The 19,262-nt window shown below is 56.8% G+C and overlaps 1 protein-coding gene across 2 annotated transcripts in view; it reads left to right on the top strand.

Annotated features, from left to right (window-relative positions):
- Positions 1-2,297: 2,297 nt before the first annotated feature.
- BCR (BCR activator of RhoGEF and GTPase) overlaps positions 2,298-19,262 on the top strand; it is a 101,755-nt gene continuing 84,790 nt past the window's right edge. The window contains exon 1 of one of the 2 annotated variants that reach the window (XM_079943312.1): positions 2,298-4,272. In XM_079943312.1, coding sequence (XP_079799438.1) covers positions 2,967-4,272 — 1,306 coding nt within the window. In that variant the 5' untranslated portion in view covers positions 2,298-2,966. The remainder of the gene's footprint in view (positions 4,273-19,262) is intronic. The other variant, XM_079943313.1, reaches the window with a different exon arrangement.

Below are 19,262 nucleotides of genomic sequence, written 5' to 3'. Positions count from 1 at the left end.
GAATTATAGAGCCACAAAACCATATCCCAGAAAATGAAGGAAGTTGAGGAGGGGACATCACCAGCAATCCCACTTTCCTGTTCCATTTTAGTTTTTAGATGAAAAAAAAAACATCTGTTGGGAGTGGTGGTGATTGTAGTGATGGTTTTCACGGGCGCGAAACGCCTGATGTGACCTCCTGCAGCCCACACCAGCCTCACCCCATAACCCAGCTGTTCCTCAGACACACCCAGAACTCTGAACTCTCCCCATCTTTGCCTGTCTGTCCCCATCTTTAGGACCAGCTCGCTGGCCAGCCTTCCCCTGACCTCTGCCTCCTCCTGAATGCCCGCCCTCGAGGCCCACACACCTCTGCTGCGGCCTGGCTCTGCCCGCCTCACCCTTTCCTCCCTGGGCTCTGCGCTCCCACCCGGGTCAGCACTGGCTGAGCACTTACTATGTCGTAAGCATTGGGGGTTCACTGGGGAACAAGACAGACAGATCTCTGTTCTTGGAAGTTTAGATCTAGCTGGGGACAGACACCAAATGGGGGACTACACAGTGTCATATATATGGACCCCACTTTCCTCCTCATTCTTCCCTTCCTCAGGAGGGAGGAATGATAAGAAAGCTCTTCGGGGAAGGACCAGAGACCCAGGGTGGGAGTGCTTTCAGGGAAGGCTCAGAGGATGGGAGGAGTGTCCTTGGGGCCAGAACAAGCTGTCCCATGGGAAGATAGCCACTATCTTGCAGTGTCCTTGTGCCCAACGAGCCACTTGCTCTACCAAGAGAGCAGAGCTTGCAAACCCAAACCAAACAGCATCAGAGTTCTGATATGAGCTTGCTTATGTGTACAATATTTAAGGTGGGGCTGAGTTGGGGCCTGCAAACCAGGGAAAGGGACATCTCACTGATGGATGAAGCCACCCCCCCACAAAGTATCCTTTTCTTTCCCAGGTGTTTAATGATAATGTCCCTGATGAGCCCACAATTCCCCCTGGAAACTCAGAGACCCTGTCAGCAAGGGGAAAAAAATGTTTGTGCTTTTGGGAGTCTCCTTGCTGACAGCCAGGGAATGGGGTTCTGGAGGCCTGGGTTCTCGTCCTGTCGGACCCACTCGCTGGGTGACGGGAGCAGGTCATCCAAGGAAGGCAACTGATACCGATGCTGAGCTGCTGTGTGCCATGCCCTGGGAGGTCAGGATTTATTATACCCGTTTTGAAGAAGAGGTCATCAGGATGTGAGCACTGCTGGGATTCCCGCCTCGCATTGCTGGCCACAAAGTCAGGGCATCAACCTCTGTTTCCTCACCTGCAAAACAGGCTTTACAAGGACCCTGTTGGCCTTGCAGAGGAGTGGGAGGGGACATGGGGCCTGGGAGGGGTGACAGCAGGAGGGTGGAGAGCCTGCAGGGGGCGGCAGTGAGCTGTGCCTGGAAGTGTCTGCCAGTCCTGCTCCCCAGGGTTTTCCTGCCAGTCTCCCAGGGCACCAACATTAAAGGTAATCATGGAAGGAACAGCACATGCTTTATATTTGCCCCATCTGGTTGCCTTACACATGGTGCTCACAACATCTGACATAAGAGGACAAAACTTGGGCTCAGAGAGGGGAAGGGAATTGCCAAGGTCACAAAGCCCAGAGTGGGAGAGACCTGAATCCCAGCCAGGCCGGCCCTGGGCTCTGTTCCTCTAGATTAGATGTCAGGGCATCCACTCTGGGTGGCACTGGAACTGCGGGGAAGGCAAGACAACCCCTCACATCCGTGCAGAGACAACAGCCGCGGGGGCGGGGGCGGGGGGTGGGGAGGTATTCTCGTTCTCATTTCAACGCCCAGGAAGCAGGCACAGAGGGGCAGAGGCGGTCAGGACTCAAGCCGGGTTCTCTGGTCGACAAATCCTGTTTCCGTATCCCCTCACTCAGCAGGCTGGTGGGGGTATTTTCACTTGGCGCCCCTTTGACTCCCTCCAGGGTGCTGTGTGTCTAAGATCTCTGGGCTTCCCCGGGGGACGAGAACAGATTTTGTTTCCCTGCCCGCCTGGGCTATGCTGTCTTCCGCCCAGCCCTGCGCGTCCCAGTGGAGGCTGGCGACCCCTTCAGAGGCAGATTACAGAGATAAGTTCTGAGTCAGGCAAACACCTGGCCCAGGACCGCAGGAAGGGAGACGTGGGTGTTGAGTGACCTGGGGAGAAATTCCTATTGATTATCTCTGTGACAGTCCCGTGTGGCAGATGTTGCTTCATCACCCACCCCGGGACCCCAGCGCAGCAGGCCCGTTGGCACCGCTGGGTGACCTGCCCGCTAGGGGCGCGCTCAGCCGTGACGCCGGTGAGGGGCTCCGGGCTGGGGGTCAATGCGGACCCAGGGGTTCCTGTCCCAGGAGTGCAGAACTCGCCGTCCGGGCCTCGGTTTTCCCAGGCGCGGGGACGCTGGCAGGGCCACGGCTGGGCGGGGGAGCGGCCCCTTTAAGAGGCCCTCACGCTCGGTCCGCCGCGCCGCGGCCACCGCCCCCCGGCCCTCCCCTTCCTGCGGCGCCGAGTGCGGGCCGGGCGCGAGTGCGGCGGGAGCGGGCTGGACAAGCGCAGCGCGGGGAGTCGGCGGCGGCTGGGCGCGGGCGCTGGAGCCCGAGGAGAGCAGCGCGCCGGCGGCGGCCATGGGCTAGCGGGCCCAGCCTAGCGGAGATAGCGCCCGCCCCGCGCGCGCCGGGAGCCCCGCACACAATAGCGGCGCGCGCAGCCCCGCGCCCCTTTCCCGCGCGCGCGCGCGCGCGCGCGCCCGCCCTTCGCCCCGCCCCGCGCGCGGGGAGCCTGGCTGCAGCCTCACCTGCAGCCCGGGAGGGGGCGGGTATTGTTCGCCAGCTGCCGTCACCGCTGCCCCGCCGGGGGCATGGGGGCCGCCCGGCGCCCCGGGCCGGGCCTGGCGAGGCCGCAGCGCCGCCGCTGAGCCGGGCCCCGCGGCAGCCGGGCGGCGCAGGTGAGGCCGACCGCGCCATGGTGGACCCGGTGGGCTTCGCCGAGGCGTGGAAGGCGCAGTTCCCGGACTCGGAGCCGCCGCGGATGGAGCTGCGCTCGGTGGGCGATATCGAGCAGGAGCTGGAGCGCTGCAAGGCCTCCATCCGGCGCCTGGAGCAGGAGGTGAACCAGGAGCGCTTCCGCATGATCTACCTGCAGACACTGCTGGCCAAGGAGAAGAAGAGCTACGACCGACAGCGCTGGGGCTTCCGGCGCGCGGCGCAGCCCCCCGACGGCGCCGCCGAGCCCCGCGCGCCGCGCCCCCAGCCCGCGCCAGCCGACTGCGCCGACCCGCCGCCCGCCGACGAGCCCGAGGCCCGGCTCGACGGGGAGGGCTCCCCGGGCAAGGCCAGACCCACAGCCACTCGCAGGCCCGGGGCCGCCGCTCCCGCGGACCACGACGACCGCGGGCCCCCCACCAGCGTGGCGGCCCTGCGTTCCAATTTCGAGAGGATCCGCAAGGGCCCTGTCCAGCCGGCGGCAACGGACGCTGAGAAGCCCTTCTACGTGAACGTCGAGTTCCACCACGAGCGCGGCCTGGTGAAGGTCAACGACAAAGACGTGTCGGACCGCATAAGCTCCCTGGGCAGCCAGGCCATGCAGATGGAGCGCAAGAAGTCCCAGCAGGGCGCGGGACCCGGCCCTGGGGACCTGCCCAGGCCCTCCTACCGCGGGCGCCTCTCCGAGAGCAGCTGCGGCCTCGACGGCGACTTTGAGGACGCGGAGCTGAACCCGCGCTTCCTGAAGGACAACCTGATCAACGCCAATGGCGGCAGCAGGCCCCCCTGGCCGCCCCTGGAGTACCAGCCCTACCAGAGCATCTATGTCGGGGGCATGATGGTGGAAGGGGAGGGCAAGGGCTCGCTCCAGCGCAGCCAGAGCACCTCGGAGCAGGAGAAGCGCCTTACCTGGCCCCGGAGGTCCTACTCCCCTCGGAGCTTTGAGGACAGCGGAGGCGGCTACACCCCGGACTGCAGCTCCAATGAGAACCTCACGTCCAGCGAGGAGGACTTCTCCTCGGGCCAGTCCAGCCGCGTGTCCCCGAGCCCCACTACCTACCGCACGTTCCGGGACAAGAGCCGCTCACCCTCGCAGAACTCCCAGCAATCCTTCGACAGCAGCAGCCCCCCCACGCCCCAGTGTCAGAAGCGGCACCGGCAGGGCCCGGTGGTCGTGTCCGAGGCCACCATCGTGGGCGTCCGCAAGACGGGGCAGATTTGGCCCAGCGATGGGGACAGCTTGTCCAGCAGGCTGCTTCAAGACGGCGCCTTCCATGGAGACGCAGGTGGGTACCTCTACCACCCTGGTGGGCACACCTGCTCCTGGCTGGAAACCACTGAGCAGTAGGGAATGCGGGGAGGAAAAGGTAGATAGTTTTTGGAGTGATTTTCAAATGCTGTTGTGGACTGGAAGGATTCTTACTGATTCTGAGCCTGAACAAACTGCATCCCACCTTCCTCCTGAAGGCAGATTCCCAGCGTTTGGAATAGGATTGGGGTGGGAGGGGTGGTGTGTGGGATGGTCGGTGGCTCCTTCCTTTGGGTCTAGAGCCCTGTGCTTCTCGCGAGAGTACTCTCTGTGAGTTGGGACCAGGATGCCCTGGGCAGTCATCTCCTTGCCTTCTGATCCCCCGCACCCGAGCAGTAGGGATGGTATAAAGAGTGGGTCATCTCTGCTGCTTGGATGGAGGCTTTTAGCCGGGATTGATCCGTGTCTTGGGCAATCCCCGCCACCTGTCCTCAAGAGTTATATGACACGTTTGGGGAACCCAAGAGATGCCAGCTGCTCCCAGGCCATGGGAGTGTCAGGTTCGCTTGCTAGTCAGAGCAGGTGAAAATACGAATGAAGAGGAAGTGAGGTGACCGACAGTTCTGACTCAGTGGGCCACTGAAGATCCCCAGGGTGAAGATTTGAGCCAGGGCTGAAGCAGGGCCACGCCTGTTCTGATCTGCCCAGTTTTGATGAGAGACATCAACCCGCATTACTCACCTCTGTGCGTCTTACCCTAGCTCCATTTTCTGATCCATCAGTGTGCTCTCGCCTCCTCGTCTTCCCTGCCCACCGGTGCTCATTTTGGGCTCCTAGTCCACCGTCTGACTCCTGGCCCTGAGATTAAACCTATGGGATTTGTGTATATAATACGTGTGCACATCTGAGTACAAATACCGTGAGGCACAGGGGTGACGGGACTGGGTTTTGAGATCCAGGCACAGTTCGTGATTGGAGTAAGGAGAGGGATTTGGCGGGGGTGGCGGGTGAGGCAGTCGGCAGTCTCTCAGAGTCCTGGTCCCTGTTGGGCTGATCCGGTTTTCTGCTCCATTGATTTTTCTTTCTCTGCTGATGGAGTTGTATGTGCTTCGTTGGTCAGCATCCTCTAGAAACAAGTGAGGCTATTTTTGGCTCTGTGGAGTGGCCTCTTTGCGATCGGTGCCCCGTCCTGTTTGTTCTAGGCACATCTAGTTGCTGACTTCATCTGCTGCTGGGGTGGGCTGTGGTGTGTCGCCGGGATCTGCGGCCTGGCCCAGCCGCATCCCCTGAGTCCCTTGTGGGACGGGTTGGGGGGAGGCCGTAGTATTTAGAAGCCTGCTTTGCAGGCACGTCAGCTCCTCCGGGGTCTGGAGGATTGCCCTGTGGTCGCTGGGCACCAGCCCCGTCTGGCCAGCTGTCGGCCGAGCGAGCCAGCTTGAACTGGTCCTCGGCGCCCGCCTGGGTGTGGGAGAACGTCCTTAATGAAGCAGAAAATGGGACGTTTTCGTGGAGACCTACAACCTGAAACCATGATGTCTTGCTGGGGGAATTCGGAGTCTCCAGGGACCAGGGCCCTGTTGGAGGGGGTGTGTTTCGGGACCCTCCCTGCGGGCCGTCTCCCCGAGCTCACAGCTCCTCGCCTGCCTCTCAGCCCCTGCACGCAGGAGAACCCGGCTCCGTGGGTGACGCTGGGTAGGTTCCAGCCAAGGAGTTAATTTGACAGCTTGGACCCCACTCCTAGCACTCTCTGGGTCCTTCTCCGAAAGTCCTCAAGGTCCCACGTTCTCTCTCCTGTTAGGTTTTGAAACTCTTGGTGGTTTTAGCTCCGGGAGCCTGTAAACTCAGTACCCAGCACGCTCCTCTGAGCGTCGTGGCTGGAGGGGAAGGAGAGACCCATGGGCGCGGCCATCTGTCTCTGTCCTGACTGTTTACCCATGTTCTTTAGATGCCTGCTGGCCAGGGCTGCGCCTCTGAAATGTGACAATGAGGAAAATCGCTGTGGGGAGGGAGTGGAAGTCACCTAATTCTCTGACGCAACAGCAGCCACCTACGTGAGGCCCGGCCCTAGTAGCTTCAGAGCCTCTTTGCTCTCGTATTTCCGAGTTGAGGGAAGGAGCTGAAATGACCACCAGCCGCTGTGCGCCAGGCATGGTGACAGCATGCTTCAGGCAGGGCCCCCTGTGAGCTCTCCATCACCCCACCTGCTCCACATCTGCAGGTAGGGATGCAACCAGGAAGTGGCAGAGCTGGGCCTCCAGGCCCCGTGGGAATGCAGAGCCCGTGTTCTTCCCACTGCCCCACGCATGCCTGAAAAATGCGAGTGGGGGAGTCCAGGGGTCCTTCGAGCTTCGCACACCCAGGACCCACCGGCTGCGAGCTCTGCTGTGTGCAAGCCTGTCCCTCCTACAGTAGGGGCTGCATAGAAGGAGAGAGTGTGGTCCTTGCCCTCTGGGAGCTTAAAAGTTAATGGGAGACAGGAACACACACATCACTTATGTGTTCAGAGGGCGAGCCATCAGGGAAGCTTCCGGAAATAGCCGCATTGGGGAGGGGCCTTGTCTAGGGCAGAGGGTGGGGGCTGCCGTCTGCCCCTGAGGAGCAGTGGAGCAGAGGCTTCTGTGACTCTGGACTGTGCTTTGTCCTTTATTTATTTATTTCGTGGTACTATATGACATAAAATTTACTACCTTCACCCACATTAGCCGTTTTTAAGTGTACAGATCAGTGGTATCAAATATGTTCACGTAGTTGTGCGACCATCGCCACTGTCCGTCTCCGGGACTTTTCATCTTCCCGAGCTGCGACTCTGTCCCCATCAAGCAGCAGTGTCCCCTCCCCCAGCCCCTGGGACCCTCTCCTCTACTTTCCGTCTCTGTGATTCCATGACTCTTGGCACCTCGTCACAGGAGTGGAATCACACACATTACGTGTCCCTCCGTGTCTGGCTAATTTCACTTTGCATCATGTCCCCAAGTGTCATCCACGTGGTGTCACATCCACGTGTGCGTCTTGAAGGCAGGGATCCCTGGTTCATTCCTGGGCCTCCCGTGGAGCCCAGTTCAGAGCCATACACACAGCACATCCCCAAGATCCTGTCCTCCTTTCCACAGCCGGGGGGCCAGGTCGGGAAGGTGGGAAGGTGGCTGGTCATTGGGAAGCGTCTTAGCTGTGTCCACCCCTGTCCCTTAAACTCCTTTCGAGGACTTTGGCCACCCTTTCCTGAGAGAGGCCACACAACCAAGGGCCTTTCCTCTTTTAGGTCTGAGGCGCCCCCAGCCCTGAGTGTTCCTTGTGAGATGGGACCCTAGATCTTGTGTTTCTTCCTGGGCGCTCCTGCAAGTGGCTGCCCTGTTGTTTCACATTTCTGTTAAGCAGCTTAATTTGCTCTTTGGATTCTGGTGACATGTTATCAGAATGATCGCAGCTTTGTTTTTCCCTTGGGTGGTTGAATGGACCGGCGGCGACGAGCGTGAGTAACTGTGGGGCGGGAAAAGGTCACCCAGGCCTGGCCTGGGCTCCACCGGCATCTTTAGACCAGAGCCTGCCTCCACCTCCAAGTTGAGTGCAGGCTCCTCCCGGGGGACAGAGGCAGAGTCCGAGACCATTTAAATCATCCCCAGGGTGGAAACGGAATGTAGATCCAATTTTACAAGGATTCTCCAGCTCGGGAAGGATGACCTTCATGTTTCGGGAACAGGAGGAAGCATTCTGGACCTTTCACTGAAGAAGGAGCTGGGAGTGTAGATTCATGTGGGTCCAGGGGTAGGTGACCCCATTCCTCCCTGTTGCTTCTGGCTTCAGTAGCCGCCTCCCCTCCCTGGCTGGGAATCCCGTGGTCCAGCCTGCCCTGTGGTTCCACATTCACGGTGAACGGATGGGCATCTTCTCCGGTTGCCGGACAACAGGCCTAAATTTTGACTGAGGCTGCGTTTCAGATCAAGGCTCAGGAGAAGGTGGTGGTGGATTTAATTAACTCTGAACCCCACAGGGGTCTTGACCCCGACTAGAATTAAAATCCCTGTGGCTCATGTAGGATTTTTTCCTTATTTTTGAAAAAATGTAATAACTTCAATTAAAATAACTTATTTATGTAACATGTGATAGGTTTTTCTTTATTGTGGTAAAATAAATGTAGCAAAACGTGGCATTTTCACCTTTTTTCCGTGTTCAGTGGCATTCTGTATATTCATGCTGTTGTGTAACCATAACTGTCTCTAGAACTTTCCATCATTCCTACCAGAAACTCTGTATCCGTTACGCAATAACTCACCTTTCCTCCACCCCCAGCCCCTGGCAACCACTGCTGTACTTTCGGTCTGTTTTCTGTGAATTTACTTGTTTCACGTACCTCATGTGAGGGGAATCATGTAATATTTGTCCTTCTGCGTCTGGCCTGTTTCACTAAGTTAGGGTTTTGAAGTTGCCGGGTAGCATTCATCCTTGACGCCCCATCTCTGGTCCTTCATAGGTGTCTTCTCTTCAGGAGAACACCTGTTAGCCATGGCGATGTTTCCCTGGCTTTCACACCCAGGTGTTTGAAGCAGCTCAGTATGTTAGTGATCTGGGGCAAAATGCCACAGACTGGGGGCTTCAACAACAGAAATCTATTTTGCCTGCAATTCTGGAGGCTGGGAGTCCAAGGTCAAGCTGCTGGCAGGATTGGTTTCCTCGGAGGCCTCTCCTTGGCTTGTAGACGGTCCTCCCCTTCACATGGTGTTCCCTCTGTGCCCGTGGACCCCTGGTGGCTCTGTGTGTGTCTAAAATTTCCTCTTCTTATAAGGACATGATTCAGATTGGATAGACCCCACCCTGATGACCCCATTGTAACTTAATCACCTCTTGAGAAACTCATCTCCAAATACAGTCACGTTCTGAGGTGCTGGAGGCTAGGACCTCGACGGGTGAATTTCGGGGGGACACCAGTTTGGCCCCCAGGACTCAGTGAGTCCCTCATTGGGCAGCAGAGAGATGGTGTGTGTGTTGTGCTCACCAGCCGGGTTTTGGGAGGAGTTCAGGTGGAGCTGGGCAGCCTGGTGGGCCAAGGCCACCCGGCCGGGTGTCAGGAGAGCTGCGTCCCAACACTTCACGTGGCCACATCTCTCTCCTCATCTAAAACGTCAGGGGTTGGACCCTGTTGTTGCTAAGATCCTTTCCTTCCATTCTTTATTTTTTCTTTTCTTTTCTTTCTTTTTTTTTTTTTTTTTTTTGGCCTCGCGGCTTGTGGGACCTTAATTCCTGGACCAGGGATTGAACCTGGGGCCACGGTAGTGGAAGTGCTGAGTCCTAACCACTGGACCGCCAAGGAAGTCCCTTTAACTTTTTTTCTTTAAAATTTATTAACACAATTTTTCCACGTCTTTCTTCTTTACTCTGGTTTGTACCTATGTTTCCTTTACTAAGGTAACCACCTGTCCCCCGTTCAGGCACTCAGAGGTATTTATTGAGCATCTACTAAGTGCCAGGCACAATCTCCTGGAAATTCTCTCTTGCCTTTATTCACGGGTTTGTGGAAAGGCTTCTTTCCATGCGCCTTGCCTTTAAAAAACCAGTGCAGACAAACAAAACCTTCGTAATGTCCTTGCGTCTTCCCTGACTGTGTATCTTTCTTTAGCTGTATGTCTGCAGCTATTTCCTGTGAATCCTGTGTCTGTCCGGCTTCCTTCTTCAGGGTGGTGAGATCCTCTAGACAGAGACCTACCTTGGTGTCTGTGTCTTGGGTGCTGTGGTGTTTGTGGGTCACGGATGGAATGAGACCCCCATCTCTGAGGTTTCTGTTTGGTCCGGCCCCTCCTTGTTCGAGCCCCACTCCGCTTTCCCCCATCTAATAATCGGTATTGATTTTGGGGGGCCTGACGACACCGGTGCCCCAGAAAGGAAGCTTGTTAGCTGTGGAGATGTCCTGGAGGTTATTTTTCCTTCTTTGCTGAAGTTTGGACTCCTCTCAGTCAATCCCAAGAGCTTCCTGAATCCCTGGCCTGGGGCCTGCTAATCATCTCTCTTGCATTCTGGTGCCCCCTGGCCACTGCCACCTTGCAAAACGGGGACTTGGCGGTGGCAGTGCCCCGGGGAGACGCGCCTGCCGAGGTGGGGCAGGGGGTGGGGCGGGCGGGGACTGCGATGCCTGACCTGGGAAGTAAACACGACTTGGGTGGAGGCTGTTTCTCGTGCCCTCGGAACATTCTTGTGAAGTGGCTGGAGTGAGATTATACGCTATCGTCAGGTTGGGTCTGAGGGGGTGTGAGACACACACACCCGCCCAAGGTCAGGCCGTTGGTGGAGGGGCTGGCGCTGTCCTCTCTCCTAGGCTGGGGGGTGATGCCTGTCGCATGAGAGTGGGCACCGAGTGACCTCCCCAGAGGTGGAGGGGACCTGATCAGTTGTTTGGCAAACAAAAAAAACCTCCCGGAAAGTGTTGTAACCCTGTACATCCACCTGGGGCACCTGGCTCAGATTCCTGCGGCAGGTCAGGTGGCAAAGCGCCCAAGAGGACAGACGTGTTGGAAGGATGCTGCCTGTCCATCTGCCTTTTCCCTTCAGCAGTCAGGGCACTGGGGCAGGGTCGTGGTGCTGACAGGCTCTGCTGTGGGCAGTCCTGGGAGGTGCAGAGGGGCAGGGGCTGTCTGGGAAAAGGTGACAGAGGTGGCCGGCCGTGTGCACAGAGGGGTCAGCGCATGGCCCAGGGAGCACTAGGAAGGAGCTGTCAGTGGCTGGGAGACCGTGTGGAGACACTGGAGGGAGCAGGAGGGCCCTGCTGCCCCAGCTGCCTGGGGAGACGGGCCTGCAGAGCCGGGGGCGAGCAGTCCCAGGGCATCCTCCCAGGTGCCTCTGTCGGCATAAGAAGGGCTTTGAAGATTTGCTTCCTTTTACAGGCCTGACCTGCTCCCTTTAAAAAAATGCTGCCGGGGGGCTTCCCTGGTGGTGCAGTGGTTAAGAATCCACCTGCCAATGCAGGGGACACGGGTTTGATCCCTGGTCCGGGAAGATCCCACATGCCGCGGAGCAGCTAAGCCTGTGTGCCCCAACTACTGAAGCCCGCATGCCTAGAGCCCGTGCTCCGCAACAAGAGAAGCCACCGCAATGAGAAGCCCGCGCACCGCAACGAAGAGCAGCCCCCACTCGCTGCAACTAGAGAAAGCCCACGTGCAGCAATAGAGACCCAACTCACACACACACACACACACACACACACACACACACACACACACACACACACACACACAATGCTGCCGGGGTTAGTTGGTCTGCCAGGGGAGCAGGAAGAGATTGTCTGCGGGTAACACATGTACACATACCAAGGGTAGCCTTCTGGAACAGATGTCCACATAGTCTGGGGAAAGAATGCAGACCTTGAAGGTACGAGACCTGGACATGCCTGAGATCCAGCATGTGGCTTTTGTGCAGGGACTTGGTTCTGTCAGCTGGAGAGGACGCCCCCTCCTTGGGGGCTTGGTGGGAGCCTGAGTGCCCAGGATGGTGGCCCCTGGGATCTGGCCCCCTCTCTGGTCTCACAGAGTCACGCCCTCAGGCATCTAATGTCAGTTGATTGAACACCACTTAGCAAGCGATTTTAAAGGAGAAATGCATAATTCAGTAGGTACAGGCCTTTTCGCCCACTGGGCTCAGCTCCAGGAGGACCCCGGGGTCTGCCAGGCCCTTCATCCCCCTCTGTTCCCTCTCCTAATGTGTCCTCCTGGGCTGAGTGGTCTTAAAGGTACAGTATGTGTGTATTTTTCTGCATCGTGGCCCCAAAGGAGAGCCAGCTGCTTCACCTAGTGCGCCGTTCTGTCGTCCCAGGGCACCTGGGGCCGCGCACGCCCCTGTAGGGTGGAATGGGGTCGCTTGCAGTGTTCCTGGGGGCCTGGGAAGCTAGGAGCTGCAGGGAGAGAGAGACGGCTTGATTTTTCTCATAGGCCCCCCCCCCCAAGTTTGTAGAGGGAAAGCTTAGAACCACTTGGTTCTCGTTTTTAGTGATTGTGAGGCCGAAAGAGAGAAAGTAAGAACCGCAGACTCTCTTACTTCAGTGAGCAACAGAGGAGGAAGACAGGAAGCCACGAGAGTGGCTCATGCTCGGTGCACTCAGGCTGCTGTGCGGGCTGCGCAGGGCTCCGCCAAGCAGAGGGTGCTGCCCTGGGTCGTGTGGAGGGGACACAGGACAGCTGGGCCCCGTGTGGCACCTGAACCATTTTCAGTGTCCAGCTCAGCTGCATCAAGTATTGGGTTGGCCAGAAAGTTCATTTGGGTTTTCCATACCATCGTAAGGAGAAACCCAAACGAACTTTTTGGCCAACCCAATACATTCACATTGTCGTGCCACCATCACCACCACCATCTCCAGAACCTTTTCCCAAAACGAGACTCTGTCCCCATCAAGCAGTAACTCGCCCCTCCCCCTCCCTAGCCCCTGGCACCCCCGGTGACCCGCCGTCTGTGGATTTGCTGTGGGGCCTCTCGGAAATGGACTCACATGGCCCTTGTCCTCTTGCATCTGGCTTGTCTCGCTCAGCGTGATGTCTTCACCGTTTCTCCCTCAGACCTCAGTGGTGGTTGGACAGCAGGACCACGACCAGGCCGAGCTGACCGAGGCCTCTGCTCGTGGGGAGGCACGTGGTGCCTGCGGAGCGGGCTGCGTCTTGCACGGCACCGTCCCTCACAGGGGCCCCTGAGGAGGAGCAGCAGGGATCCCCATAGCTGAGCTGTCTGAGGCTTTAGGTGAGGAGCTGGGGGAACCTGCAGGCTCGTGGTTGAATAGATGGGGCAGTCTTCATCCCTGGCCCTCCCCAATCTCGTGGAGTGGCTGTGCTGTGAGCGGGGACGTGCAGGCTGGGCCAGCCACGCCGGTGCCCCCCTCTCCTGTCCTCTCCGAGGCGCGGGGGTCCCCGTGCTGGGCTCAGAGCCGTTGTCCAATTGACTGGAAGGCCCTGCGATGTGACCTGTGAACTCTTAGGTGATGCTCGGCATGGCGGCTCAGCCTCTGGGTGTGTGTGCAAGCCGGCACGTGCAAAAGCAGGATTCGTATCTGCTCAAATCTTAGACCAAAAAATGTAACTCACTTATGAATGTTGACTTCTGAAAGCTTTCCACTTTCTCCCCTGGGAACACGGGTGGAAGTGTCTGCTTTGGGGCCCCGTGGGGTGATGGGCATGGTCTGGATCCGAGACTGCCATGCCTGTGGGCGCCCGCTGGGAGGCCCTGTGGGATAGCATCTTGCTGGGGGCAGTCGAATGAGCCCCCTTGCCCCCCCCTACCAGGCACCTGGGCAGCAGCTGTCAGAATTCGGCTCCAAAACTCCAGGGTGTGATGATGAACATCAGTCTGGGTACCCCTCCTGTGGTATTTTGTCAGCACCCAGATGGTGCAAGTCGCTCTAGAGCAGACTGTGCGGAGGGGTCAGCGAGACTCCAGAAGGCGGGGTAGGGAAGTATTGGAGACCCGGTCCCCACACTGCTTGTCACCTCCCAGCTTCCCCTGCCCCGTGGGCCCTGTGCTGTTAATCCCTGCTATGTCTGCAGTCTTGGGGTGCAGAAACCCCGGCAGGCTAGCAGGGAAAGTTAGAGGGCTGAGACCCGGCTGCTGGCTGCCTGGGAGAGGCCCTTTATTCTAACCGCTGGGCTGGGACACTGATTCCGTAGGTGGCAGGTGGGAAACCATCCCAGTCGGCTGACGCGGTGCGGCAGGCAGGGGCATGAGTGCCCTGCTGGGCACTCCAAGAGTAGGGGGGACATCTGGGAGGAGAACAGAACGTGTCTGTCTCTCTCTGTCTCTCCCTCCTTCTCTCTCTCTCTCCCTCTCCCCACTTTCTCTCTGGCCCCAAAGCACTGGGCCCCCTCAAGTATGTGAGTGGATCAGAGCCGTTCCTAAGGGAGGAGAGTCACTTTATGTTTATTGAATTCCAAGGCAGGCATGATGGGGCATGACAGTAAATAAGACCTTGGACATCAAAGGCCAAGGCGAGGCTTTCTTGGGGGAGCTCCCTCTGTCATCGGGGACATCCATGCCAGCCCCACAGGGCTCGGGGACGTGCAGACCAGGCAGGAGCAGCGGGTCAGGACCCTTGTGCTGTCCCTTGGCTTTTCCCCTTCACAGCTATTTTCAGGGGGCTTTTTAAAGGCTGGGCTGGGCTGTGGTTCACTTGGGAAGGGTCTGGGGGTTCGTTTGACTGGGCCTCCTATGGGTCAGCGGGACAGCACGTGACCTCTAGGGGCCCGGGTCCTTCCCGGTGTCCTTGGACGGGTCCGGGCTGTAGCTTTACCCTGCTCGGTGCCACTGAGCCCAAAGACTCAGCAGGAACTGGGGGGGCATTTGAGCTGGTGGAGATTGAAGGCAGTGTCTCTGTCCTGGTTGCCCACATGGACCACCTCTGCTGTAGTTAGAAAAATCACACACATCCCCACAGCTGGTCACTCCTGGCAAGTCTGATTTGTGAGGTTCTTCTTGTTTTTGTTTATCAATATCAGTTTCCCTGGGTCAACAGTCCAGCATGGCTTAGCTGGGTCTTCTGCTCAGGGTCTCCAAAGTCTGCAAAGTGTCGGCAGGGGCCGCATTCCCATCTGGAGCTCCACATCCCCTCACCAGCCCAGGTTGTTGGCAGAATCAGTTCCTGGTGGTTGTAGGACTGAGGTCCCTGTTTTCTTGCTGCCTGTCGGTGGCTCCCAGCTCCCAGAGGCCTCCACTCTTCATAAGCACTTTCTACACGGATATCTGATTTCCTCTTCCGAGCCAACCTGGATTTCTGGAACTCTCCCTGGGTGATCTCCTCTGCAGCCAGGCTTGAGAATTTGTCTACCTCCAGAGTCCATGAGCACTAGCTATGTGTCTTGAACAGTTGTCATGTGGAAGAGGGAGTAGGTTTCTTTAGGGTCATACCTGGGAGGCTGGTCTGTTACTAATGGTTAGAAGCTTCAGGGAAACACATTTCTGCTCAGTGTGAAGGGAGGTTTTCTTTTCTTCCCGACTTTACATAAAATCATATCTCTGATTATTTTACGTAGCTGAGATCTAGCTGCACTGGGGGTCCTGCTTTTGTCAATTAGCGTGAGCATTTTCTTGTTTTACTCAATATTTTGTAAACATTATTTTTAAAGTCTACATTATTACTTTGTAATAGAGTTATAGCTTAACTGATCTAATTTTAATGAATTTTGTTGGACACTTAACGTTTATTAAATGTAGCTCGTTATTATAATGTTTCAGCGAGCATCTTTTTTTTTAAAATGAAGGCTTTATTGAGATATAATTCACGTACCATACAATTTGCCCATTTAGAATGTACAATTTGATGGGTTTTGGTATATTGCATTATTAACTTTTTAAAATTATATTTTTGGGTATGTCTGTATATATAAGAATAACACTTACCATTTTAAGCATTTTTTAGTCCATAGATCAGCGATAGTAAGCACATTACCTTGTTGTGCAGCCATCACCACCATCATCTCCAGAATTCTTTTCATCTTGCAAAACTGAAATCTGTGTCCTTTAAGCAATAACGCCCCCTCCCTACCCCGGCTCCTGGCACCACCATCCACTTTCTGTCTCTGAATTTGACTGCTACAGGGACCTCACAGAAGTGGACTCATACAGTATTACTATAAACGTCTTATTTCATCGAGAATAATGTCTTCGGGGTTCATCCACGTTGTAGCATGTGTCAGAGTTTCCTCCTTTTTTAAGGCTAAATACTTATCCCGTTGTTTTGTACTTAAACCACGTTTTGTTTTAAGTACAATTCAGTGACATTCATGAGTCAGTGAGCATCTCGTCTTTTTACATGTGCTTCCATTTGCATTTCCGCTCCCTCCTTGGGGGTGAGCATCTGTCAGCGGATTTAGTCGGGGTGTGGGTGGTTTTAAGACACTTGATATCTGCCACCAAATTACCTTCCAGAAACGCTGTTCCAGTTTACCTGTGGTTTTGCAATGCATCCTCTGCTGTCCTCTGACTTCTTTCTTGCCAAGCTGGGTCTCACCATAACTCCTGATACCTTGGTGCTCCCTAAGCACTCTGGATCAAGAGAGGCTCAGAGCTGGGGCCACGCCAGTCCGGTCTCTCATTTGGGAAGATCCCTGAGGCTACTAGCTATGTGACAGTCCTTTGTCAGCTCCGTAGTCCTTGGCAGGGAAGGAACTCACTGTCTCCTTGTTTAGCATAGAAGCTGCTATCTTATTGCTGCTCTGGGCTGCTTGTAATCGAAACCGAAAAGCGCTTCAGCCTCCTTTGCATGCATCCTGGCCGTGGATTGAGTCAGCTAGACAGCATTGTCCAGTTAGTTCTGGCCCCTGGAGTTCCTACCTGCCTTAAGGGAAACTCCAAAGAAGCCAAATACTGTGATGAAAAGGGATTTTACAGAAGGTAGTACGTGGTTGCACTCAGGCTGCAGAAGCTGGCAGAAGCTGGGCCAGGGCAGCAGGACGCTGTTGGGCTTGTCAGGTCAAACACCTCCCTGTGCCTGAGGACTTGGAGCCTGTAGGCTGTGTGGTTGTGTAGGCTGTGTGGTTGTGTTGTTGTGTAGGCTGTGTGGTTGTGTAGGCTGTGTGGTTGTGTAGGCTGTGTGGTTGTGTTGTGTAGGCTGTGTGGTTGTGTAGGCTGTGTGGTTGTGTAGGCTGTGTGGTTGTGTAGGTTGTGTGGTTGTGTAGGCTGTGTGGTTGTGTAGGCTGTGTGGTTGTGTTGTTGTGTAGGCTGTGTAGTTGTGTAGGCTGTGTGGTTGTGTAGGTTGTGTGGTTGTGTAGGCTGTGTGGTTGTGTGGTTGTGTAGGCTGTGTGGTTGTGTAGGCTGTGTGGTTGTGTAGGCTGTAGGCGGGGCAGGTACATACAGGAAGGTCATATATGGAGGGTGGGCAATGTGGTATAATGGCCTTGGGGAGGAAAGGGGAGGGATGGACTCTTTTCCATGCTGGTGAGTTGTCTTACGCCGCAGATGATCTGTCTTATATTTAAGTGCTCACTGCAGCTGGGAGCCAGCACTTCTGGAGTCTTAACCATCACAGCTTGTGAGCTGTAGAGCTGGGGCTCTCACTTGCTCCCTCTTCTCTCTGTTGCCTGTCTTGGCTGTGCCGTCAGCTGCTGTTCTGATTCTGAGTAAATCACTTAAACCCTGTGGGCCCCTGACTTCCCCCCACCCCCCACCCCATAAATGAGGAAGCTGCGCGGTAGCATCTTTAAGATCTCTTTAGTTTTGTGATTCCAAATAAAATGAAGTCATGTTGCTCTGAGTTGCCAGCAAGTCACTTGGAAAACCTTACTGGCAGGTGTCCCGAAGCAGTCTTCCCGTAAGACCCCAGTTGGGCCTGGCTGCCTGCACTGATGGGTCCAGGGAGCCCGCGGTGGGACTGGCTGCCTGCAGTGATGGGTCCAGGGAGCCCGCGGTGGGCCTGGCTGCCTGCGGTGGTGGGTCCAGGGAGCCCGCGGTGGGCCTGGCTGCCTGCGGTGATGGGTCCAGGGAGCCCGCGGTGGGCCTGGCTGCCTGCGGTGGTGGGTCCAGGGAGCCCGCGGTGGGCCTGGCTGCCTGCGGTGATGGGTCCAGGGAGCCCGCGGTGGGCCTGGCTGCCTGCGGTGGTGGGTCCAGGGAGCCCGCGGTGGGCCTGGCTGCCTGCGGTGATGGGTCCAGGGAGCCCGCGGTGGGCCAGGGGGTGGATTTGGCTCTGTGTGTACATTTAATGGGAACCAGGATGCTTCTTTGCTGGTTGATTTATCTCCCTTACTGCCCACTGGCCAGCCCTAGGGTCGGCCCCCAGGGCGGGCACAGATGCTCAGGCTGTGCAGGTGTCACCTGCGTAGCATGCTGAAAGGCATAGCGTGGACAGCTGGGGGGGCCCAGCCTCAACGTGAGAGAGGGTGAGGGCAGCGTGGAGGGCGTCTGCCAGGGCAGAGGTGGTAGTATCCAGGCAGGTGGTTGGCAACGGGAAGCCTGGAGGTGCCAACTGGTGTCTTGCCAGCCAGAGCACAGCCCTGCGTGGTCAGGAACGCTTGTGCTGAGGCAGCCCTGAGACAGCGGGGCTTGCATGCAAGGCTCTACCTGCAGCATCTCTGTGCCGTGGGGTTGGGGGACTTTTGGTACCTTGGGGCCATTGTTTTCATGCATCACAGATGGCCAGTGCTCAAGCAGCCTGCTGCCTCCCGGGCCCCACCCGGGATCAGAGTCTGAGGGGAAGCTCTCTGTCTAGTCCCTGTTACTTTCTGAGCATCCTCAGTGTCTGCCAGAGCAAGGACTGTCTTGTGCCCGGGCTGGCCAGCCCCGGGGATGGGTTGGTCAGTCTGGAGGACACGAGGAGGAGAAGGAGACTGCGCTGACCGTCTGCACTGCCGTGGGGCTCAGATGCCTCAGCAGAAGTCCGTGCTTTCCTTCAGGACTTCTTGTTTGGTGAGCTCGACTGGGACTCCCAGGGACCCCCAGAGCGGCTGGCATTCCCTCTCTGGCGGTCTTGCAGGAGAGAGGACCCCTCGTTTTACTGGAACTTTGCACTTGGGTTTGGCTTTACGCTTTGTAATAGAATCCCGTGTGCCTTCTGGGATCTGAGCCCCACTCCACCCTGCAGGGAGCTGGGTGGTACCCGCCATTGGCAGAAGCTTAGACCGGTCAGAAGGTTCCATGGCAGAGCCTGGGTTTGAACCAAGCGTGGTTACGTGAGCCTCTGCTCTTCACTGCGGTATTGGGGTGGCCAAACTTTCCTTAAAGGGCCAGATAATAGCTAATTTAGGCTTTGTGGCTGAGAGGCGAAATTGAGACTATTAGGAAGGTACTTATATAACCACTTAAAATGTAATTGCTTAAAAATCGTTATAAGATCCATTCTCAGATCCTGGGTCACACAAACGGGTAGTGACAGGCTGGCTTTGGCCCGTAGCTTGCTGACCGCTGTCCTGCAGTGCGCTGTCTCCTGATTCCTGGTGATTGTGAAATGAGATGACGGAGCCGCGTGTGGGTGTCTCTCCTCTGTGCCCGGGAGCCCTTGTGAGGCAGGTAGGGTCAGTCCTCCTGTCCCTGTGAGGCCTCCTTCCTGCAGGAAGTTGCGGGGGTGGGAAGCAGGGGTGG

Source organism: Stenella coeruleoalba, assembly GCF_951394435.1.
Source record: "Stenella coeruleoalba genome assembly, chromosome: 14".
Classification (NCBI taxonomy): domain Eukaryota; kingdom Metazoa; phylum Chordata; class Mammalia; order Artiodactyla; family Delphinidae; genus Stenella; species Stenella coeruleoalba.
Note: the sequence above shows the minus strand (reverse complement) of the source record. Positions and strands in the feature narration are given on the sequence as shown.